Genomic DNA, 18,715 nt, shown 5'->3' with positions numbered 1-18,715 from the left:
GGACAGCTCACAAAAGAAGATATCCAAATGGCCAATAAGCATAAGAACACGTGCTAAACTTTATTAGTCATCGAAGAAACACAAATTAAAACCACAACATTATGCCACCACATAAAATGAAGAAGAGAGGAAACACCAAGTATTGGTAAGAATGTCGAGCACTCAAACACTGCTAGTAGCGGGTCTAAACTAGTAGGACCACTTTGGAAAATTGGTAATATCTACTAAAGCTGAACATACATGTCCCCTATGACCTAGCAGTTCTCCATCTAAGTATATACCCAACAGAAATATATACAATTGTTCAACAAAAGACATGTGCAAGAATGCCCAAAGCAGCACTATTCATAACCACCCAGAGTGGAAAGAACCCATAGGTAGGTAAGTCACACAGTGTGGTATATTCATACTAGACAGAAATGAAGTACGACCACATGGACCCATCTCACAAACATATTGAACCAAAGTAGCCAGACATAAAGAGTAAAGACATAATTTATACAGCATCGAAATATAAGATAACCTCATCTATGACGTTAGAAGTCATGATAGTAATTTTCTGGTGGGGCATGGAGGATAATTTCTAGAAGGAAATACGAGGGAGCTTCTGAGAATGTAGTAATATATCGTTTCTTGAGCTCAGGACTGACTACACTGGTATGTGTTTACTTCAGGAAAATTCCTCAAGCTGTTCAGTTAGGCTTTTGCATACTTTTCTGTATGTATGTTATACAAGAAATTCACACTGATTTCTCATACCATATACAAAAGTAAATTCAAAATGGATTAAAGACTTAAATGTAAGACCTGAAACCACAGAACTCCCAGAAAAAACATAAGTACATTCTTTGACATTAGTCTTAGCAATATTTTTCTGGATATGTCTTCTCAGGCAAGGGAAACAAAAGCAAAAATAAACAAACAGGACCACATCAAACTAAAAAGCATTTGCACAGGGAAAGAAACTATCAACAAAATGAAAAGGCAGCCCACTTAAATGGGAGAAGATATCTGCAAATAACATATCCGATAAGGAGTTAATATCCAAAATATACAAAGAACTCATACAACTCAACACCAAAAAAACAAACAACCTGATTAGAAAAATGGGCAGAGAACGTGAATAGACATTTCTCCAAAGAAGACCAACAGATGGCCAACAGGCACATGAAAAGATGCTCAACTTCACTAATCATCAGGGAAATGCAAATCAAAAACCACAGTGAGATATTGCCTCACACCTGTCAGAATGGCTATCATCAAGAAGACAAGTAACAAGTGTTATCAAGGATGTAGAGTAAAGGGAACCCTTGTGCACTGTTGGTGGGATTCTACGTTTTTACAACCACTATAGAAAACAGTATTGAGGTTCCTCAAAAAATTAAAAATAGAACTGCCATACAATCCATACAGTTTCGCTTCTGGGTGTTTACCAGGAAAAAAACAAAACACTAACTCAAAAAGATTCATGTACTGCAATGTTCACTGCAACATCATTTACAACAGCCAAGATATAGAAGCGACCTAAGGGCACATCAATAGATGAATGGATAAAGATGATGTGGTGTACACACACACACACACGAATATTACTTAGCCATAAAAAATTGAAAGCTTGCCATTTTTGACATGGATGGATCTAGAGGGTATTATGCCAAGTGAAATAAGTCAGAGAAAGACGAATACCACATGATCTCACTACATGTGGAATCTAAAAGCCAAAACAAAAGGAAAACAGAGTCACAGATACAGAGAGCAAATGGGTGACTGCCAAAAGGGAGAGGGAGTCAGGTGGGGAGGGGATAGGCAAAGGGGATTAAGAGGTAGAAAGCTCCAGTTATATAATAAATAAATCATGGGGATGTAATATACAGCATAACGAATATGGTCAATAATACTGTTAATAACTTTGTATGGGGACAGAGGGTTATTAGACTTACTGTGGTGATCATCTCATAATGTTTGCAAATGTCAAATCACTACACAGTACACCTAGAACTAACATAATATTGTACATCAACTATATTTCAATTAAAGAAAAAGAAAATTCACACTGAAGAAGGTAGGAAAAGTAAGTACTAAGTATCTCTCATGATATATCTCTGAGTTTGTTTCAAAATGTGTTAGATTGCAACCAGACATTATGTACCTCCTCACAGATGTACACACCATTACCTAGGAAGTCGGATTAGCAAAAACTAAAATAAACTGGACTGAAATATGGGCAGCTCTTTAGATCTAACTACCATTTTACAGGAACTAGATGGGACAGAGGGATGTGTTAAAGGATACCACTAGGATGCAACTGGCAAACTCCAGAATAAGGGACATTCCACATGACAAAAATCACCAGTTTCCTTAAATAAATTGCAAGGATCCAAAAAAAAAAGAAAAAAAAAATAGAGAAGATTAACTATCATATGGACTCTGATTGGATTCCAATTCAAAGAAGGAGCTTCTTTTTAAAAGAAAAATGCATTCACAGTACGATTGGGGAAATACATTTATTGGTTATGTGATGAAATGAAGGAATTGTGGAGTTTTTTTCCTAGTGGTAATATTGTAGTTATGTTGAAAAGGGGGAAACCTTGTCTTTTAGAAATGCAAAATGAAATATTTAAAGATAAAATGATATGTTGTCTAGAATTCACTTCAAAATCATCAGAGGAGGTGAAGAAGAGGAGTAACATTGGCCACAGTTGCACATGGCTGAAGCTGGATGATGAGCATCTGGGGGTTTCTTACACAGTTCTCTCTACTACTGTACATGTTTGGAATTTTCCATAACAAAAACGTTTAAAATACTGCAGGATCTAATTTAATGATAAACAACTGACTATACAAGTGGCAAACAACTGAAGCTGCCTTCCACCAACAACAAACCTCTCCATAAGATAAATGGAAATTTTCTGAGTATTTTAAAAGAAATAATATCCAAACCTTTGGGTTAAATAAACTCCCAAGAGTCTTACTGTCCTGCAAAAGATAACTCCCAAAATCTTGATGAAAAGAAAAAATTCTGCTGGACAGCACTCTCATAACCGCATGTGATGTAATGCCCTTGATGTAATGCCCTTGATTGTAATGCCCTTGATGACAGCCCTGAACGTGAATTTTAACTTAATGAAACCTGTACCTCTGAACAGGAAAAAAACCTTATTTTTAGACCTGAGAAAACACAGTAACTTTATGCTGAAAAAATATATGGAAAATAAAATAACACAAATAAAACAACAGATCAAGATCGCTTCTCTTACACAAAGGCCTCTCCTCTCCAGCTATGCTGGTAGATAAAAAAAAGAAACAAACCCCGTTTTTTTCCCTTCTGATTTTGTAAAAACTGTCTTATTTTTAGGATTAAGAGTATTTATATTTTTTCACCAAGGAGGAACATAATATTCACCACCTTTACTCATTTCTGTCTTATTCATATGTATACATTTAACATAGTTTAAGTATCTGTGCACAATGCTGTATTCAGCTTTTCATTTGTTACGTCTTATCCATTTTTCTATAGGCTACACAATCTTGACGTCATTTTAGTATGCTTAATATGATGATCCTAAAATATTTGATCTATAATTAATAATACAGTATTGTATACTTGAAAGTTCCTGCAAGTAGATCTTAAGCATTCTTACCACACTTCCCCTGCCCCAAAAGAGCTAACCATGTGTGGTGATGGATGTGTTAATTATCTCGATCTTGGTAATCATTCTACAGTATAAACGTGTATCAAATCATCACTTTGTACACTTTAAAAGCATACAATTAGGGAATTCCCTGGTGGTCCAGTGGTTAGGACTCAGCACTTCCACTGCTGGGACCCCGGATTCCATCCCTGGTCGGGGAACTAAGATCCCAAAAGCCGCACAGCGTGGCATGCATGCGTGCGTACATACAGACATACGTACGTACGTAGAATTATGTTTGCTAATTATTCCTCAATAAAGTTAAATTTTTAAAAAATTGATCTAACTTAAATAATTTGAGAAATCCCCATTTTCCTTTGGAAACTCCAAGCTTTACAAAGTCAGAGTTAGAAATCACTACACAAAGCAATTATTCTAAACATGCTCTGGTGTGGCTCCAAGTTCTTAGAAGTGTGCCTGCGTCAAACGAGCAGCACTACCTCGGGCCCTCAGCACAGCGAGCCAGTGACACAGAAACAAGCACCGTGTGCTCGCCTTATAGGGACTGTGGTGCAAGGCAGTGCAATGGATACCCTTCATGAGGCTCTCTGTGAATTCCCTCGTGTGCCCTGAAGAGCAGCTGGGATGGCCTGGGCTACCCCTGGAAGTCGGGGCCCTGCTGCTTATCACTGGGCTGGAAGGACAAGTGGGAGGCGGGGACAGGCAGCCACTCCCGACTCCACACTGGCCTCTGCAAGGCACATGCCCACAATGCCTCAAACGCCTCCATTTTTATAAACTCTTCCCGGGTGGCCCCAGCTAGAAGTGGTCTCTGTTTCCCCCAAACACTGAAACTCCTTTATTTTACCTCTTTGGGGACATGTACTTGTGCTGTCCACTAGACTTCCCTGCAACAGGGAAATCGACTCAACAGGCTGGGCTGTGATGTGAGTAAAGGAGCCATGGCTGACTCAACTTCGTATCCCTCACAGCACCCATTACACTGCTGAGCACAGCAGGTCTTCAACATTCATCTGTTCCATGGATGCATAAGTAGGTTGGGACTAAGTAGGCTGGGAGCATGAGCCATTTGATAACGCGCTTGGAACGGCGCTCCAGCCTGGAAGGGGCGGTTCTTACCCGCTGAGAAGACTTACTATCCTACACTGCATTTGGTGTGACCTTACTTCTGAAATTTTACTATGAATTATGCCATAGAAAATATTTAAGGTTTGGAAATGCTGGTCATGTACGTACATTCTTCTGAGAGCTGCATCATGAAAAAAGGCAAAGTCTTGATCAACAAAGTAATGCCTGAGGCACTTGCTGGTGGCATCATTCCACTCCCAACCACCTGTGCTTTTCCCCCACCGCCACCCCACCACCTTGTGTAGGTATATCTCCCCGGGTCTACCAAAGGCACCCCCAAATATGGCGTGGCCCGCTGCTGCACTTAATTTCTTAGAAGACATCACGGTACCCTGTCTACTGACAAAAAGTACCTTCTGCAAGGTGGGTGGTATGGGCCATTTTTTAAAAGGGGGGATTTTTACTTCCCAATCTAACTCAGGAACACACTGGGTTAAGTGTGCTGTCTTGTTCTAAGCACTACTTTCACAGATTAAATTTTAAATTCTCATGTTCTTCAAACATCAATAATTTCTCAGGACCAATGAAAAAACTGCCCTGATAGGCAAATGCCTGAAATTTTATCACTGACCATGAAGAAAGGTATTTGACAGTTATTGTACAAATCATTCCTCATCGGAGGAAAAATGTTATATAATTTTAAGTAGTTATGCATAAAATATACATTTATTAAAAGATGAAATTCAGGAATGAACTTTAGAATATTCTAATCCCCAGCCTGTTTTGCTAGGTACAGAAGACTATTTGGATGTTGGAGCATACTGTGAATATTTCACCCACAGAATATAGAGAGCTTTCATTAGAACAAGAGAGAAAAAAAAACCCTATAGTCTGGAGAACAAAAGCTGAGAGTTCCAAGTTTTAGTGGCCATGTTTCCCATAGGGCTATTGTACAAGAAGAGTAATACTACATTTTTTTCTATTCACAGATGGAAAAGAGTAAAATTTAGCTTTATTTAAGCCCAACAGCAATAATCTTGCATGGGTTTCAGAAAAATGATACACATTTTACTGTGGGATAATGAGGACCGTTAGTTATTAGGGAGAACAAATTATTCTCTTTCAATACAACAGACTTATTCATTCACTCATTTAATAGACTGTCCTCTCTCCTTTTCACTGAAACGACCTTCCCATACAGAACACCTGGCCATGCAACATGCCACCAGACAGACTTCAGGAGGTATCCTGACGGGGAGAAATAGAGAATTTCCAAAGTGAAGCCACAGGATAAAACCAACACTTGATGCTTGCCTTTCATTTCAAGGAAAGCAGTATAAAAGCAACAGAAAAAGAAGTAGTTGAAAAATATAGTTGCTCTCCACAAAAGAGTCTTAAAAATAAAAAATCATGAACTTAATAATTTTCCTAAATGAAATTACGCCATTATTCCTGATTTCTTTATACTAGCTAAAAGGACAAAGTAGCGAACTTCACTGAAGTTTCAACACTGTCATACATTTGATTAATCAAAGATAAAAACTACATTAAAGGCAAGAGAATTATTTTATGTCTGTGATTAGGCAGTTGGAGGGCTTGTATTTTATGTATACATTTGCAGACTTCAACTTATGTAACGGTGTCAGTTCACTAACGGCAGTTTTTTTTTAATATAAAGAAAACAGATTTAGAACTTTAAAAACAAATTACAGTAATTGTGTGCCTATAGCTTGCACCTCTTAGAAACACCATGCACCCCTAACACTCCTCCCCTTACTTCCCCACCACTTCCCTATCTCCTCCCTTCTCCTCTCAAAGCACAGGCTAAGTGAGAACTGAAAACAGGGGCCTCAAATCCCCTAGTGAAGAACAGCCACCCTAATTGTCACTTGGGGTAGAGGAATAAAGGACGCAGATAAAAATGCAGCTCCCAAATAGGGCAGGGGGCAAATGCCTGCAAAGATCTGCCCAGCAAGCTTCAATGTTTTCTACAGATCTTCATGGTGACTGGCACTTGCTGTTCTGCACTTCATCACTGTGGACCCTCCTATGAGGAAAGAGGGAGAGATAAAGGACTAGGAGATTTACCACGTATGTAGATAGGTATGTGGATACCGTTCGTGACGGCTGGGGCTGTGGTGGGAGGAGGCACACTGCGCAATGATGACAACTTCACATGTCTTCAGCATAAAAACTGCTGCCAAACAGCAGAAGACAAAAACGAGAAAAAGAAGGTACAAAGGGGAGTGGCAGCAGCTCCTTCAGAGCTAGAAACACAGGCCCTTCAGCAGCTCCAAGCGGCTACCTGGCACCGAGAGCTTTCAGGTGATGGGGTAGGAGAGATGGGGATGTGCTGAGACCACGCACAAGCATGACGGGTCCCCTCTGTAGAGTGAGCCTGGTCACTAATAGCAAGAACACTCTGAAGATGGGGCCCACTAGGCTACTGGCTTGGAAAATGATTTGTGAAAACTGGATTCATATGACAGTCACAATGATGAGAAAGTTTCGTCTTTAAGCAGCCACAATCTGCCTGCTGTTTAATTGATATGAAAATGATCTTAAATATGACCCTGCAACCAACGAAATCAGTCTGGTCTCCTCCTGGTATGGCCACTCTTGAGACATCTGAGCAGGCATCAGGCTGTTTACCAGCCAGGCTCCACCGCCTTCTACTCTACAGCTCTTCTGCCGAACATACAAGGCTCCACCCTTATCTGTTAAATGTCACTCACAAGATGAGGCTTGTTCCAGCTACCTCTCCTCGGCTCTGGGCCACTGGAAAATTCAGAACCAAAGAAGGAATAGGGCAATGGTGAGCCTATGAACCAGGCTCTTGATGATCCAAACGGAAAACCTGGAAGATCTACTCTAAAAAACAAATGCTTCTGCTGAAGGGCTGTCAGCGGGGCTGGGGGTTTGCAGTGGGGCGAGCAGGAAGCACGAAGACGAAGCTCCCGGGCCTTCACACCCACGCCACGCGCTCCTGGCTGAGGGCATGTGTCACAGCCTCCCAGAGCTAAGAAGAGGTGGTGGCTACAAGCACAAGCTTTGCAGTCACGCAGAGCTGGGTCCCAGACCAACCACGGTCGGCCACTCGCTAGCTATGTGACAAGACCAAGTTAGTTACCTCTCTAAGCCTCGGCTTTCTTCTCCGTAAAATGAAGGAAACAACATAGCCTCATGGGGTTACTGAAAGGATTAAATGAGATAACATATGCAAAGTACTTATTACAGTTTCCAATAGAGTAAGCACTCAAGGCAGAGGAGAGAAAAAAGAAGGAAGCTAAAAAATATTGTGCACTTACACTCCCTCCTCCCAGCTGAGGATTTATAAACATCATCAAATACAACTCAACTTTGAGAATACATTATATGATGATCTGGGTAGCAGAATTTTATCTTCCTAATTATGTTTTGCTTAGGCAAATGTCAAAAATGAGTTTCCACTTCCAGAGCAGACACTGATGGCGTGGGGCGGGGGGGGGGGGACCCACTGGCGGGAAGGAGCTCAGAAACATATTCAACAGGGGCAGCGTGGAAAGTATGTGACTTGATGATTCATCTGTCCAGTCTCAGCCCACAAACGCACAGAGAGCTAACTGCGTGCAAATCCCAGGGACGAGAGGAGTTTGAACATATTTCTGCAGAGGCCTGGCAGGGGGCTGGGGCGTGGCCACAACAGGCGTTCACTGCACACTCCCCTTGCCCAGGTCTGTGGAGAGCATCTCACATGTATCGCTAATCGTTCCCTCAGAGCAACTCTAGAAACCAAGGCTGAGACCAAGCTTCAGAGGCTTGCCAAAGCCACAGAGCGCGTGAGTGACAGAACAAGTGTTTGAACCCAGATCCCTATGATGCCAAAGCCCGTGTCTTAAGCCAGACTTATTCAATGAGAAGAGGAGGAGAATTTTCCATGAAGCATGGACAGATTAAACAATGCCATATTTAGGGGACCCGGAGTACACTAAATAAGAAGTCAGGCTAGAAATACAGGTTGGAGCTAGAAAGTTAGTCTATAACTGCCGAAGTCAGAGACTGTAAGATGTCAGTGGCAACTGGACTTATAGATAGTGAGGAGCCAGCCACGGACTTTATTAGGCACTTATTCTAAAAATATTCACCTTTGTGTACAATGGGATAGAGAGCAGAGAACTTAAAGCAATGTAACTCTCAACATGCTGGTCATCTAGAAAGGAAATCAGGGCTGGTTATGAAATACATTTCTAAGCAAGAGATGACTATCTGGTGACCTGGCAAAAAGTCTGAGAAACAACGAGGTTTCAGGGTTGGCTGGCACCTCCAGAGTGATGAGAAATTAGGAATCAACTAATTCCTAGAAGATAATGAGTCCAGTTTTAGAAGAATTTTTAAAAGGGAGAGCAGGATACTCGAAAGGAATTGAATACAAGTTAAACGTTTTAATGTTAAAAAAGCTGTGTATTCTCACTCCATACAAAAACACATTTAGAGACTGAGACAAGAGGAAACAATAATCAAGATACAATGCATCTTCTTATTAAGTGAAGTTCACTGATTAAAGTGACAATGATGTAGGGACTTCCCTGGTGGCGCAGTGGTTAAGAATCCACCTGCCAATGCAGGGGACACGGGTTCGAGCCCTGCTCCAGGAAGATCCCACATGCCGCAGAGCAACTAAGCCTGTGCGCCACAACTACTGAGCCTGCGCTCTAGAGCCCGCAAGCCACAACTACTGAGCCCACGTGCTGCAACTACTAAAGCCCATGTGCCTAGAGCCCGTGCTCCACAAGAGAAGCCACCGCAATGAAGAGTAGCCCCTACTTGCCGCAACTTCGCACACAGCAATGAAGACCCAACGCAGCCAAAAATAAATAAATTAAAAAAAAAAATTAAAAAAAAAAAGCGACAACAATGTATGCTGAGACTAGGAGGGCGCCGAAAATCTTCTCTTATCCCTTCTTTTGCCGCCGCCTCTCTCTCTCCCCACTCATCATCTGCTGACGGAGCGCCTACCCTAGAGCAGGCATGTGCTTACAGAGGTAGCAAGCCTGTGGGGTTCTTATAGGAGGGGAGACAGACATTAACCAAACAACCACAAAAATAAATGCTCAACTACAAACAAAGAAGTGCTTGACATAGTACCGTGCCTCTAAACAGGGCTCCTGATGGGTAAGGGATGACCGCACGGGCTGCTGTTGCCGGGCAAGGGGCTATGTGAGTTTGGACACTTACCTAACCACGTTGCAATGAGAACAGCATCAATTCCATCTATTGGCTCACAGATTCGAGCCACGACTGGGTGGATCTGCTGGGCCAGGTAGTACTGGGTGTCAATGCTTAAATTGTCCTGCTTCTGCAGCTGCTCGGGTGCATAGGCCCTTTGACTCCCAGTGAGGTTTGACCCATCCTACAAGAGGACACGGTACAGGTAAAATTGTGAGAAATTCAATCACAAGTACTTGCTTGGACAAAGAGAGGGACAACAATTCAAATTTTATATATTCAATTCCAAACACCACGAAATCCTTTTGGACAACAGTTCAAATTTTATGTATTCAATTCCAAACACCAAGAAGTCCTTTTGAGCTATTGGTGAACATTTCATATGCAACTAACAGGAGGAAGATCAAGGAGAACAACTCGCCCACTGTCCAGGAATGTAAATCCAGCATGTGTTGTGTTCTATTTTTTGTTGAAACTCGAAACCAACAAGATGGCATGACTAGATTAAACAATTCCACCTGCCATATCACAGAAACACACAGGGAAGACTTGCTAACAAAGGCCTTTTAGGAGTCATGACAAAAAAATGTGTGACCCTTTTATTATGTTAACTCAATCCCTCCTTGCAAGAATTCTAGTTGTATTATCATCTTAAAGACAGGGAGTGTGTGTGCGTGTGCAATATCTCTCAATGAGAGCTATATGTTATCACTGAGAAGCAAATGAGCAAGGGGAATAGACCAGTACACAAAACCCAAGAGCAGTAACTTATGTACAAGATATAATAGGTAAGAGTAAAATTAAGAAAGTCGCCTTGGTGGAGTAGAGTGCTCTAGGAGCAAAATATTTGGCCACTGGAACGAAGGGCGTGCCATTTTGTGCTGTTTACGCGGCTCTTCCTCAAGGAAAGGAAGAAGGGCCAGAGAGCCTCTTTTCAAGGCCTTCTTCTTCTCTTTACTGTCTAAAAATAAAAGTTGTGAAACTCTATATAATTGGCCCACATACAGTCCTGTGGGTGATGTCATCATCATCTGTGAATCAAAAAGCCATCACTCTACTGGACCAACATCCAACAACACGCTCCACTCTTCCTCTTGTCTGCAACAACAGAATTTATTATTCAGATTCGTAAATTTTAACTATTCACAGTGCTCCGCTGCTCTGCAAAACTGATTATAATGTGAATCCTATTCTTTCAATCCTGCTACAATCAGTCCCTTCTCAGCTCAGTGCCCAGCCCAAAGCAGAGGCAACCTTTCATACCGTTGTCTTAACCACAAACTGGAAGCAGTGGCCTCTATTCTCTGGCTAGGCTCCTGATGGAAACAAACTGGGATGTTTATCAACTAGGTTCTACCTATGCTAAGATATAATGAAATAACTAGAAAGGAAGCAAACCTCAGATTAAAAGATTTCCTTATAATTATTTTTCAGGAGTTCACAATACAGTAAAAGAAATTAGGCAGAATTAATCAACTTTAATTGTTGCCTTTTTAGAAGTTTGATTTGTTAGATGAGAGTAAGCTGACAGCCAATGACAAAAAGAGTGTGAAAAATCCTTGGGCAGTGTCTTTAGGCACCACAACTATATTCAGACTGCCTTTTAACAAACACATGAAATCTGACTGATTTATAGAATTGTAGTTTTTTTTAAAAACTGGTCTGTCCTTAACATTATAGTAATGTTGAGTTTAGAAATTTTTAATAAAGAATAAAAACGAAATTTGTAGAGACAAAGTATTATTTTTTAAAAACGGCCCTTGAGTTACTTTCCAATATATCATTAGATGTTCTCATGTCTGTAAAAAAACAGTTGAAAAAGTTCTAAGCATATTCTCAGTTGAAAAAGTTTTTCCCAAACATATTTCTTATTGTATGTAAAAACATCTGAGCTCAAACATGACTAAATTCAAAAGAATTGGTAAGATGACAGGTTTTCCTGTGTTACGTTGGAAAAACATTTAGGCTGTAACATAAGATATATCCCTCAAAGACCTAATTCTCAAACCTAGCAAGACCTAATTCTCAAACCTAGCAAACATTTAGGCTGTGACATAAGATATATCCCTCAAAGACCTAATTCTCAAACCCATGGTATATGCAAAAACACATCCCATACACCTTTAAAAATAGACTGAGAAGCAATGTTGGTCTTCCTTGAAGTGCCCATATAGTAATTTGTGAACTTCTCAAAGTACATACTTTACAGAGACAACCAGATGCAGACAATTCATTCAAAACTATGCGGTCATCTTTAGTAGGAAACCAATGGGAAAGAAGTTTTAACAGATGACAAGTGGGGCCCTTAAAACAATTATGTTAAAGGCATGCCTTATGAAAATTATGTCCAATGAAAGTTACATAATTAAGGATTTAAAACTTAACCAACAAGTGGAAGTTGATTTATGATCTCAGCAAATAATTCACATGGTTTAATAAGACTATGAACTACAATATAAATTACATACCACAAACATTACTCTCTGAATTCACCTGAATTTATAGTCTGAATAAGTTATCAGTAGAGTACTATATTCAAAATGTAAATTTTAAACAAAAAAGAACCTGTTTAGGAGATAGGTTATTCTTCGAGGGCACCTTTGCTTAGAGCAGTAAATAGTTCTCCTAAAAATGTGTCATCATACATTTTGAGAAACATATTCTAAAAATGTAATTGTGTTAGGAAAGAGGAAGAATAACCTGAGTGCTTAAAAGCAAAAGAAGTAGGCAGCTTTGGTTAGCAAACATGCTGAAAGTGGGCATGCCCCACTGCTGGGGGACAAAGGCAAATTAAAGTCCTACAGCTTTTCTTGGGATACAGTGAGAAGAATAAATCAATAAAAGAAACATGAACTGTTCTTTTAACAAGCAAATAAGTTAACACCCAGCACCAGTCGAATGGGAAAAGGGTTGAAAATACATCAAATTGGATTTAGCATCAGCATTTTGAGCTTTTCTTATATCAGTAAGACCCGAGAAGAAGAAATCAAAAGACCTCAATATTCAGACATCAAGGAATATAAGCTTGACTTTTGAAATACATTGATCATAGGACCATACATCTCCATTCCAGGTTTAGCCAAAACATAATTGTGGCTTGATTTCATTTTTAGATGCTATTTCAGAAAACCCATATAATTTTTCAAAGTTGTATGTTGCCATCTGCTCCTGTCATTAATAATCTTAACAGCTTTTCCATGTATGTGAATACCTAAGTGAAAAAAAAAAAAACCTAGCCTATTTACCAAATCTTTATTTGCATAATATGAAAATTGTTTTTTTGAGATGAGACTTGTCAGAGGCAATATGCAAAGCACATTAAGGGCTTGAGAGAGTCAGACATTTATGGAAATATTTTCCTGCAGGAATTGGCTTTCTGTAACAGTTCTTAATCAAGGGTAACCCTAGGAGGGAGACAGAGTCAAGTGCTGATTCCTGTCCATGTACTTAAATCATTTGTTATGTACGTCATCTACAGTACCAAGCAGATATTAGCAGACGACTTCTACATTTTGAAAAGGCTCTCTGATTGCAAAACACATTGACTGTACTTTGACAAAGATCAATCACATTGCAGTGAAGTTTAAGGCTTATCTAATTTTTTTTTTTACTGTAATAACAAAAAGCAATATTTAATTAATTAAAAAGAACAGTCTTGTTGAGATGAATTATGCCTTTTGGTAAACAGACCACACCATAGTAACTGTAAAGAATTTGGATAGAGGCTTTGACTCTGACTTTTTTTTTTTTAAGCAGGGAGAAGGGATGAGACCCCTCCTTTGTTCGGACTGGAGTTAAGTGCTTTCAAAAAAAAAAAAAAACAACCACAAAACCAAAACCCTCTTCTGTTCTACCCTTTCTCCCTATCCCTGACTGTTAGAGGCATGCTACTCTCAAAAGAAACTGGTCAGTGGTTTAAAACTGTTCCAGAAGACCTAGAGGTTCCTGAGAGGTGTCTCATGGAACAGGGAGAAGACAAGAGGTGGGTTCTAGGCCCCCTCCACTCCCCCCCACCCCCAAAAAAAGGAGCTGGTTAGATAATCTGTGTTTTCTTCATAAGGTATCTTTTTAGGACATCTCACCTTTCTCCATAACCATGCATTTCGTATTTTTTTTTCAAGTAATTATTTGAACAGGCTAGTGGAAAATGCATTTACTCTTTTGGTAGAATAATATTCAGAATGGAAACTGCTGCAAAAGGAATGATAAAGGACTACTGCTGGATATACAAGCAAACTGGTAGACATTTTCATTCAAGTTAATTTCAGATTGAAACAGCAGCTACTGTTATATACCTGTCTCACCAAAGTAATTGCACTCAACCAAAACACTAGTCTCAAATGTTTTATAAAAATTTTAATAAAATGTCATACCCCTGACTAGTGTTTTTAAATGCTGCAAAACCAACCAAGACTAAACCCTCTCTTTATAGCATCAATTATTTGGAAGAGTACTAAATAAGACACCATGGAGAGATGGATTTTACTATGGGCTCGGAATTGGTGTAAATCTTATTTATTATGACAGTTTTACCTGACAGATGACATACGACACAGTATCTCCAGCTTTCACCTTTCTGCCTCCTTGAGAATTTATCCAGAGGGCAACATGTACATGAGGTAGGCTTTTTTTATCAGGGTAATCCTGAGGATCCTTTGTCAACGCCTAAAAGAGAAAAAGAGGGAACGAAAAGCCCCAAACTTTAAAATGAAACCTTTCTCACACAGATAAACACTAAACATATCTCTGCTAGAATCACACCAGCCACATAAACATAAAAATGACAGAAGCTGTATGTAGAAAACACTGCCACAGGATCTTCAGACATTCTATCCTCAAGGCTCCTCTCTCCTTCATTTAGTAACTAATATGACCAGATATAACCCTGAAAAAAAAGAAACATGAGTTTCTGGGCCATGGCACAGAATACTTGGATATAAAGATTAAGACTGTGAATTCAGTCTTCTACGCAGCCTTAGAGTTCCTCCTAATGTCTGCAATTCTCTCACTGAATTAACTGATTAGTTAAGACGGATGGATAATGGTTACTCTGACTTAATGATCTGTTTCTCAAAGACTTCTCGAGCCTAAATAAATCCCTAAGGCACCAGAAATCACTGGATTTACTCACACTGTCAATTTAAGCTCTCCAAAGGCAGGGTGACTGAGTTTTTAACAGAAAGTAAGCCCCACGAGAGCAGGAACACGTCAGCCTTGCCCACAGCTGCATTCAGAGGGCTCAGAACGATTCTTGGTGTGTAGTAGCAACCAAATGTTTGCAGAAGAAATTATTTCGCTCACTCTGCAATAATTCACTAAGTTCAAGCACTGGAAAGTACTGCAAGATGAATGAGACAGTCACTGGTCCTAAGTCACCTGCCATTAGCAGACGATTCCCCATTCCACAAAAAAACTCTCTAAAATAAGCTACATGTGCCAGAAGGGAGTGGTAAACTAAGTGTTACGGAGAGTTTAGAAAGGGAAAGATGGCTACCATTTGAGAGCAGAAATCATGGAAGAAAAAAACGAACTGGCACATGAAGGAAAAAAATAGATTTTAAGAAAAGATGACGGGGCAAGAACATTCAAGCAGAGGGAAAAAGCAAAACTTAAAATCAAGAGGTGAGAAAAAAAAATACAGTCTACTGGACTGGAACTTAATATGCACAAAGGGAAGGGGTGGGTTTCAAAAGACAAGTGGAAGGACAGGGAATAGGGTGCTCCATGTCTAGATCACCTAAGTGTGGTCTGCAGACCCCTGGGGGTTAGCAACACCCTTTCAGGGGGTGGAGAAGTCAAAGCTATTTTCCTAATAATACTATCTGCACTGGTGATACAGAAACAAAGGTCAGTAAAGGTGCTGATGCCTTATAAACATGAACCTGGACAGCAGCACCAAACTGCGCTAATACTCATTGTATTCGTCACCATGACACACTCACAGTTTTTTTAAGTTCTTGACCCTTGAGTAGAAAGCTAATATTTTGTGTGACAAAATGGGAAGTATGCACAAGGCACATCTACAGTATACTCAAGAACGAAGGATGCTCGAGGAAATGCATTTGTGCAACTATTTGAGTTGCAAGCTAAACTAGCTGCCTTTCTCAACCCAATTTTTATTTGAAAGAATGGCAGGCCAACTACTGTTAGTCTAACTTGAGTACCTGGCAGACAATCACTCAAAAAGAACCAAGCGAGCCTGCTACTTCAAGGAAAACACCTGACAGTATATATTGCCTATGATAATACTGAAGCTATCTAGCACAAATCAGAATTTTGGAAATTCTGTTTCCACTCCTGTGAGCTTGACAGCTTTCCAATACTTAAAGACTCTTCTGATGAGTAGGAATATTTTAAAATGTGGTTTTTGTTAATATACAATGAAATGTATCAATATTTTGGAAGATCTGTAAAACTCAGGGAACCAACATTTAATAAGTTACAACTGCGTAACATCACACATGGGTAAAAGATCCATTCAAAGCACTGCACAGATGAAAAGATTTTAATGTAAGAGTATGAAAAGTTCATTGATATGGTTTCCTATTTCCACAATACAAATAACCTTGAAGACAATACCACTTATAGAGTACTGGTGTAGAATCAAAGAAGAATACACACAACTATCTTTAAAAATTACTGAAATACTTCTCCTTTTTCCAACTACATATTTGTGTGAAACTTGACTTTCTTCCTATGCTTCAACCAACACCACACATCACAACAGATTGGATGCACAAGCAGATATAAGAACGCAGATGTCTTCTACTAAACGAGACGTTAACAAGATTTGCAAAATTGCAAAATAACACCATTCCTCTGGCTAATTTTTCTTTGTTTTGAAATATATAGTTATTTTTCATGAAAAAATTTTATTTTTGTGGGACTTCCCTGGTGGCACAGTGGTTAAGAATCCACCTGCCAATGCACGGGACACGGGTTCAAGCCCTGGTCCGGGAAGATCCCACATGCCGTGGAGCAACTAAGCCCGTGCGCCACAACTACTGAGCCTGTGCTCTAGAGCCCGCGAGCCACAACTACTGAGCCCGCGTGCCACAACTACTGAAGCCTGTGTGCCTAGAGCCCGCGAGCCGCAACTACTGAGCCCACGAACCACAACTACTGAAGCCCACGTGCCTAGAGCCTGTGCTCCGCAACGAGAAGCCACCGCAATGAGAGGCCCAAGCACCGCAACGAAGAGTAGCCCCCACTCACCGCAACTAGAGAAAGCTCGCGCGCAACAACGAAGACCCAACACAGCCAAAAATAAATTAATTAATTTAAAAAAAATTTTATTTTTGTAAACATATAATGGGTTTACTGATATTTTTAAATAAACGAATAAATGCTTTTAAAACTTCTCAGTTTTAATTTCTAACAGTAAATATCAACATAAGCTACATAAACAAAAGCTCTTGCAGTCCCCGACTATTTTAAGAGTGTGAAAATGTCCTGAGATCAGGAAATTTGAGAACTACTGTAGTAGAATAAAGCAGGTCCTCAAACATGGCTGCACATCCCCCCGCCCCGTGCTGTACACTTTCTAAATCATACACTCAGTGTAGGAGAGTGCCTAGAAGCCTCTCTAAGTATTTAAATCTTCTCAAACCTGCATTATGCGAAGTCTTGATTGACTTGGACGGGTAATACTGCATAGAAATTTTAATCAATATAACTCTACTTAAGAAAACCGTTATCTTCTTCAATTGACTATACTTCAGTGCAATGTTAAGAAATTCTGAATTTCATCTGACATACTTTCCAATTATTAGATTGGGACTATTTGGGGATTTTACAGTCTAGTTTCAGAAGGCTTGATTTTTCAAAACATGCTTCCTGGTGGTTTAGGCTCAAGTTAGCCAGGGCTATACAAATCAGCTGTGAAGTATTTTGTGTTACTTTATGAAACATATTTAAGCTAAAATTGCGGCAGTTCAGAAAAATCACACACAGTGTTTTTCAGTTGCTTTTGGCAACAAGGGCTTAAATCTCCACAAAGGTAACTCTCACCACTTCACCCCTCCACCCTATGCTAACCTCCCATTTTCAAGCCCACCAATACCCACAAAATCAATCTAATCTAATCTAACCTAATCTATATCTTATCATAAGACCATCCACAACCAGTCACATACATGGACTCTTCGACCCCACTCTCCTTTGCAAGTGACAAAATGTAAATACTGATTTACTCACAAGTTTTAAACAGTACAGGTATTCAGACAAATGTTAATTAAGACAGTCACTCTTTTTTTTTTTAAAGGTATATATATATATATTTTTTTAATTAATTAATTAATTTATTTGTGGCTGTGTTGGGTCTTCATTTCTGTGCGAGGGCTTTCTCTAGTTGTGGCAAGCGGGGGCCACTCTTCATCGCGGTGCGGGGGCCACTGTTCATCGCGGTGTGCGGGCCTCTCACTGTCGCGGCCTCTCTTGTTGCGGAGCACAGGCTCCAGATGCGCGGGCTCAGTAGTTGTGGCTCACGGGCCCAGTTGCTCCGCGGCATGTGGGATCTTCCCAGACCAGGGCTCGAACCCGTGTCCCCTGCATTGGCAGGCGGATTCTCAACCACTGTGCCACCAGGGAAGCCCAAGACAGTCACTCTTGATATATAAAAAGCTTAATGTAAACTGACACAGGAATAACTATGATATAGAGAGCTCTTTCATCAGAATTGACTCTACTTTCATTGACACTGAAGAAATTCTTCTTCTTTACTTAAAAAAGTATAAGAGCATGTGACAGTAAATATCTTTGCTAGACCATTAACATCTTGAAAATACCAA

The 18,715-nt window shown here is 40.0% G+C and overlaps 1 protein-coding gene across 5 annotated transcripts in view; it reads right to left on the bottom strand.

The window, feature by feature from the left end:
* Nucleotides 1-18,715, bottom strand: part of POLA1 (DNA polymerase alpha 1, catalytic subunit) — a 291,007-nt gene that overhangs the window by 148,956 nt on the left and 123,336 nt on the right. For all 5 annotated transcript variants that reach the window (XM_068533580.1, XM_068533581.1, XM_068533577.1 and 2 more), the window contains exons 31-32: nt 14,460-14,591; nt 9,936-10,110 (exon numbers count right to left, since the gene is read on the bottom strand). In XM_068533580.1, the coding sequence (XP_068389681.1) occupies nt 9,936-10,110; nt 14,460-14,591 (307 nt within the window). The remainder of the gene's footprint in view (nt 1-9,935; nt 10,111-14,459; nt 14,592-18,715) is intronic.

This window comes from Eschrichtius robustus, chromosome X (genome assembly GCF_028021215.1).
Source record: "Eschrichtius robustus isolate mEscRob2 chromosome X, mEscRob2.pri, whole genome shotgun sequence".
Taxonomy (NCBI): domain Eukaryota; kingdom Metazoa; phylum Chordata; class Mammalia; order Artiodactyla; family Eschrichtiidae; genus Eschrichtius; species Eschrichtius robustus.
The sequence above is the reverse complement of the archived record's forward strand: the minus strand, read 5'-3'. Positions and strand labels throughout refer to the sequence as shown.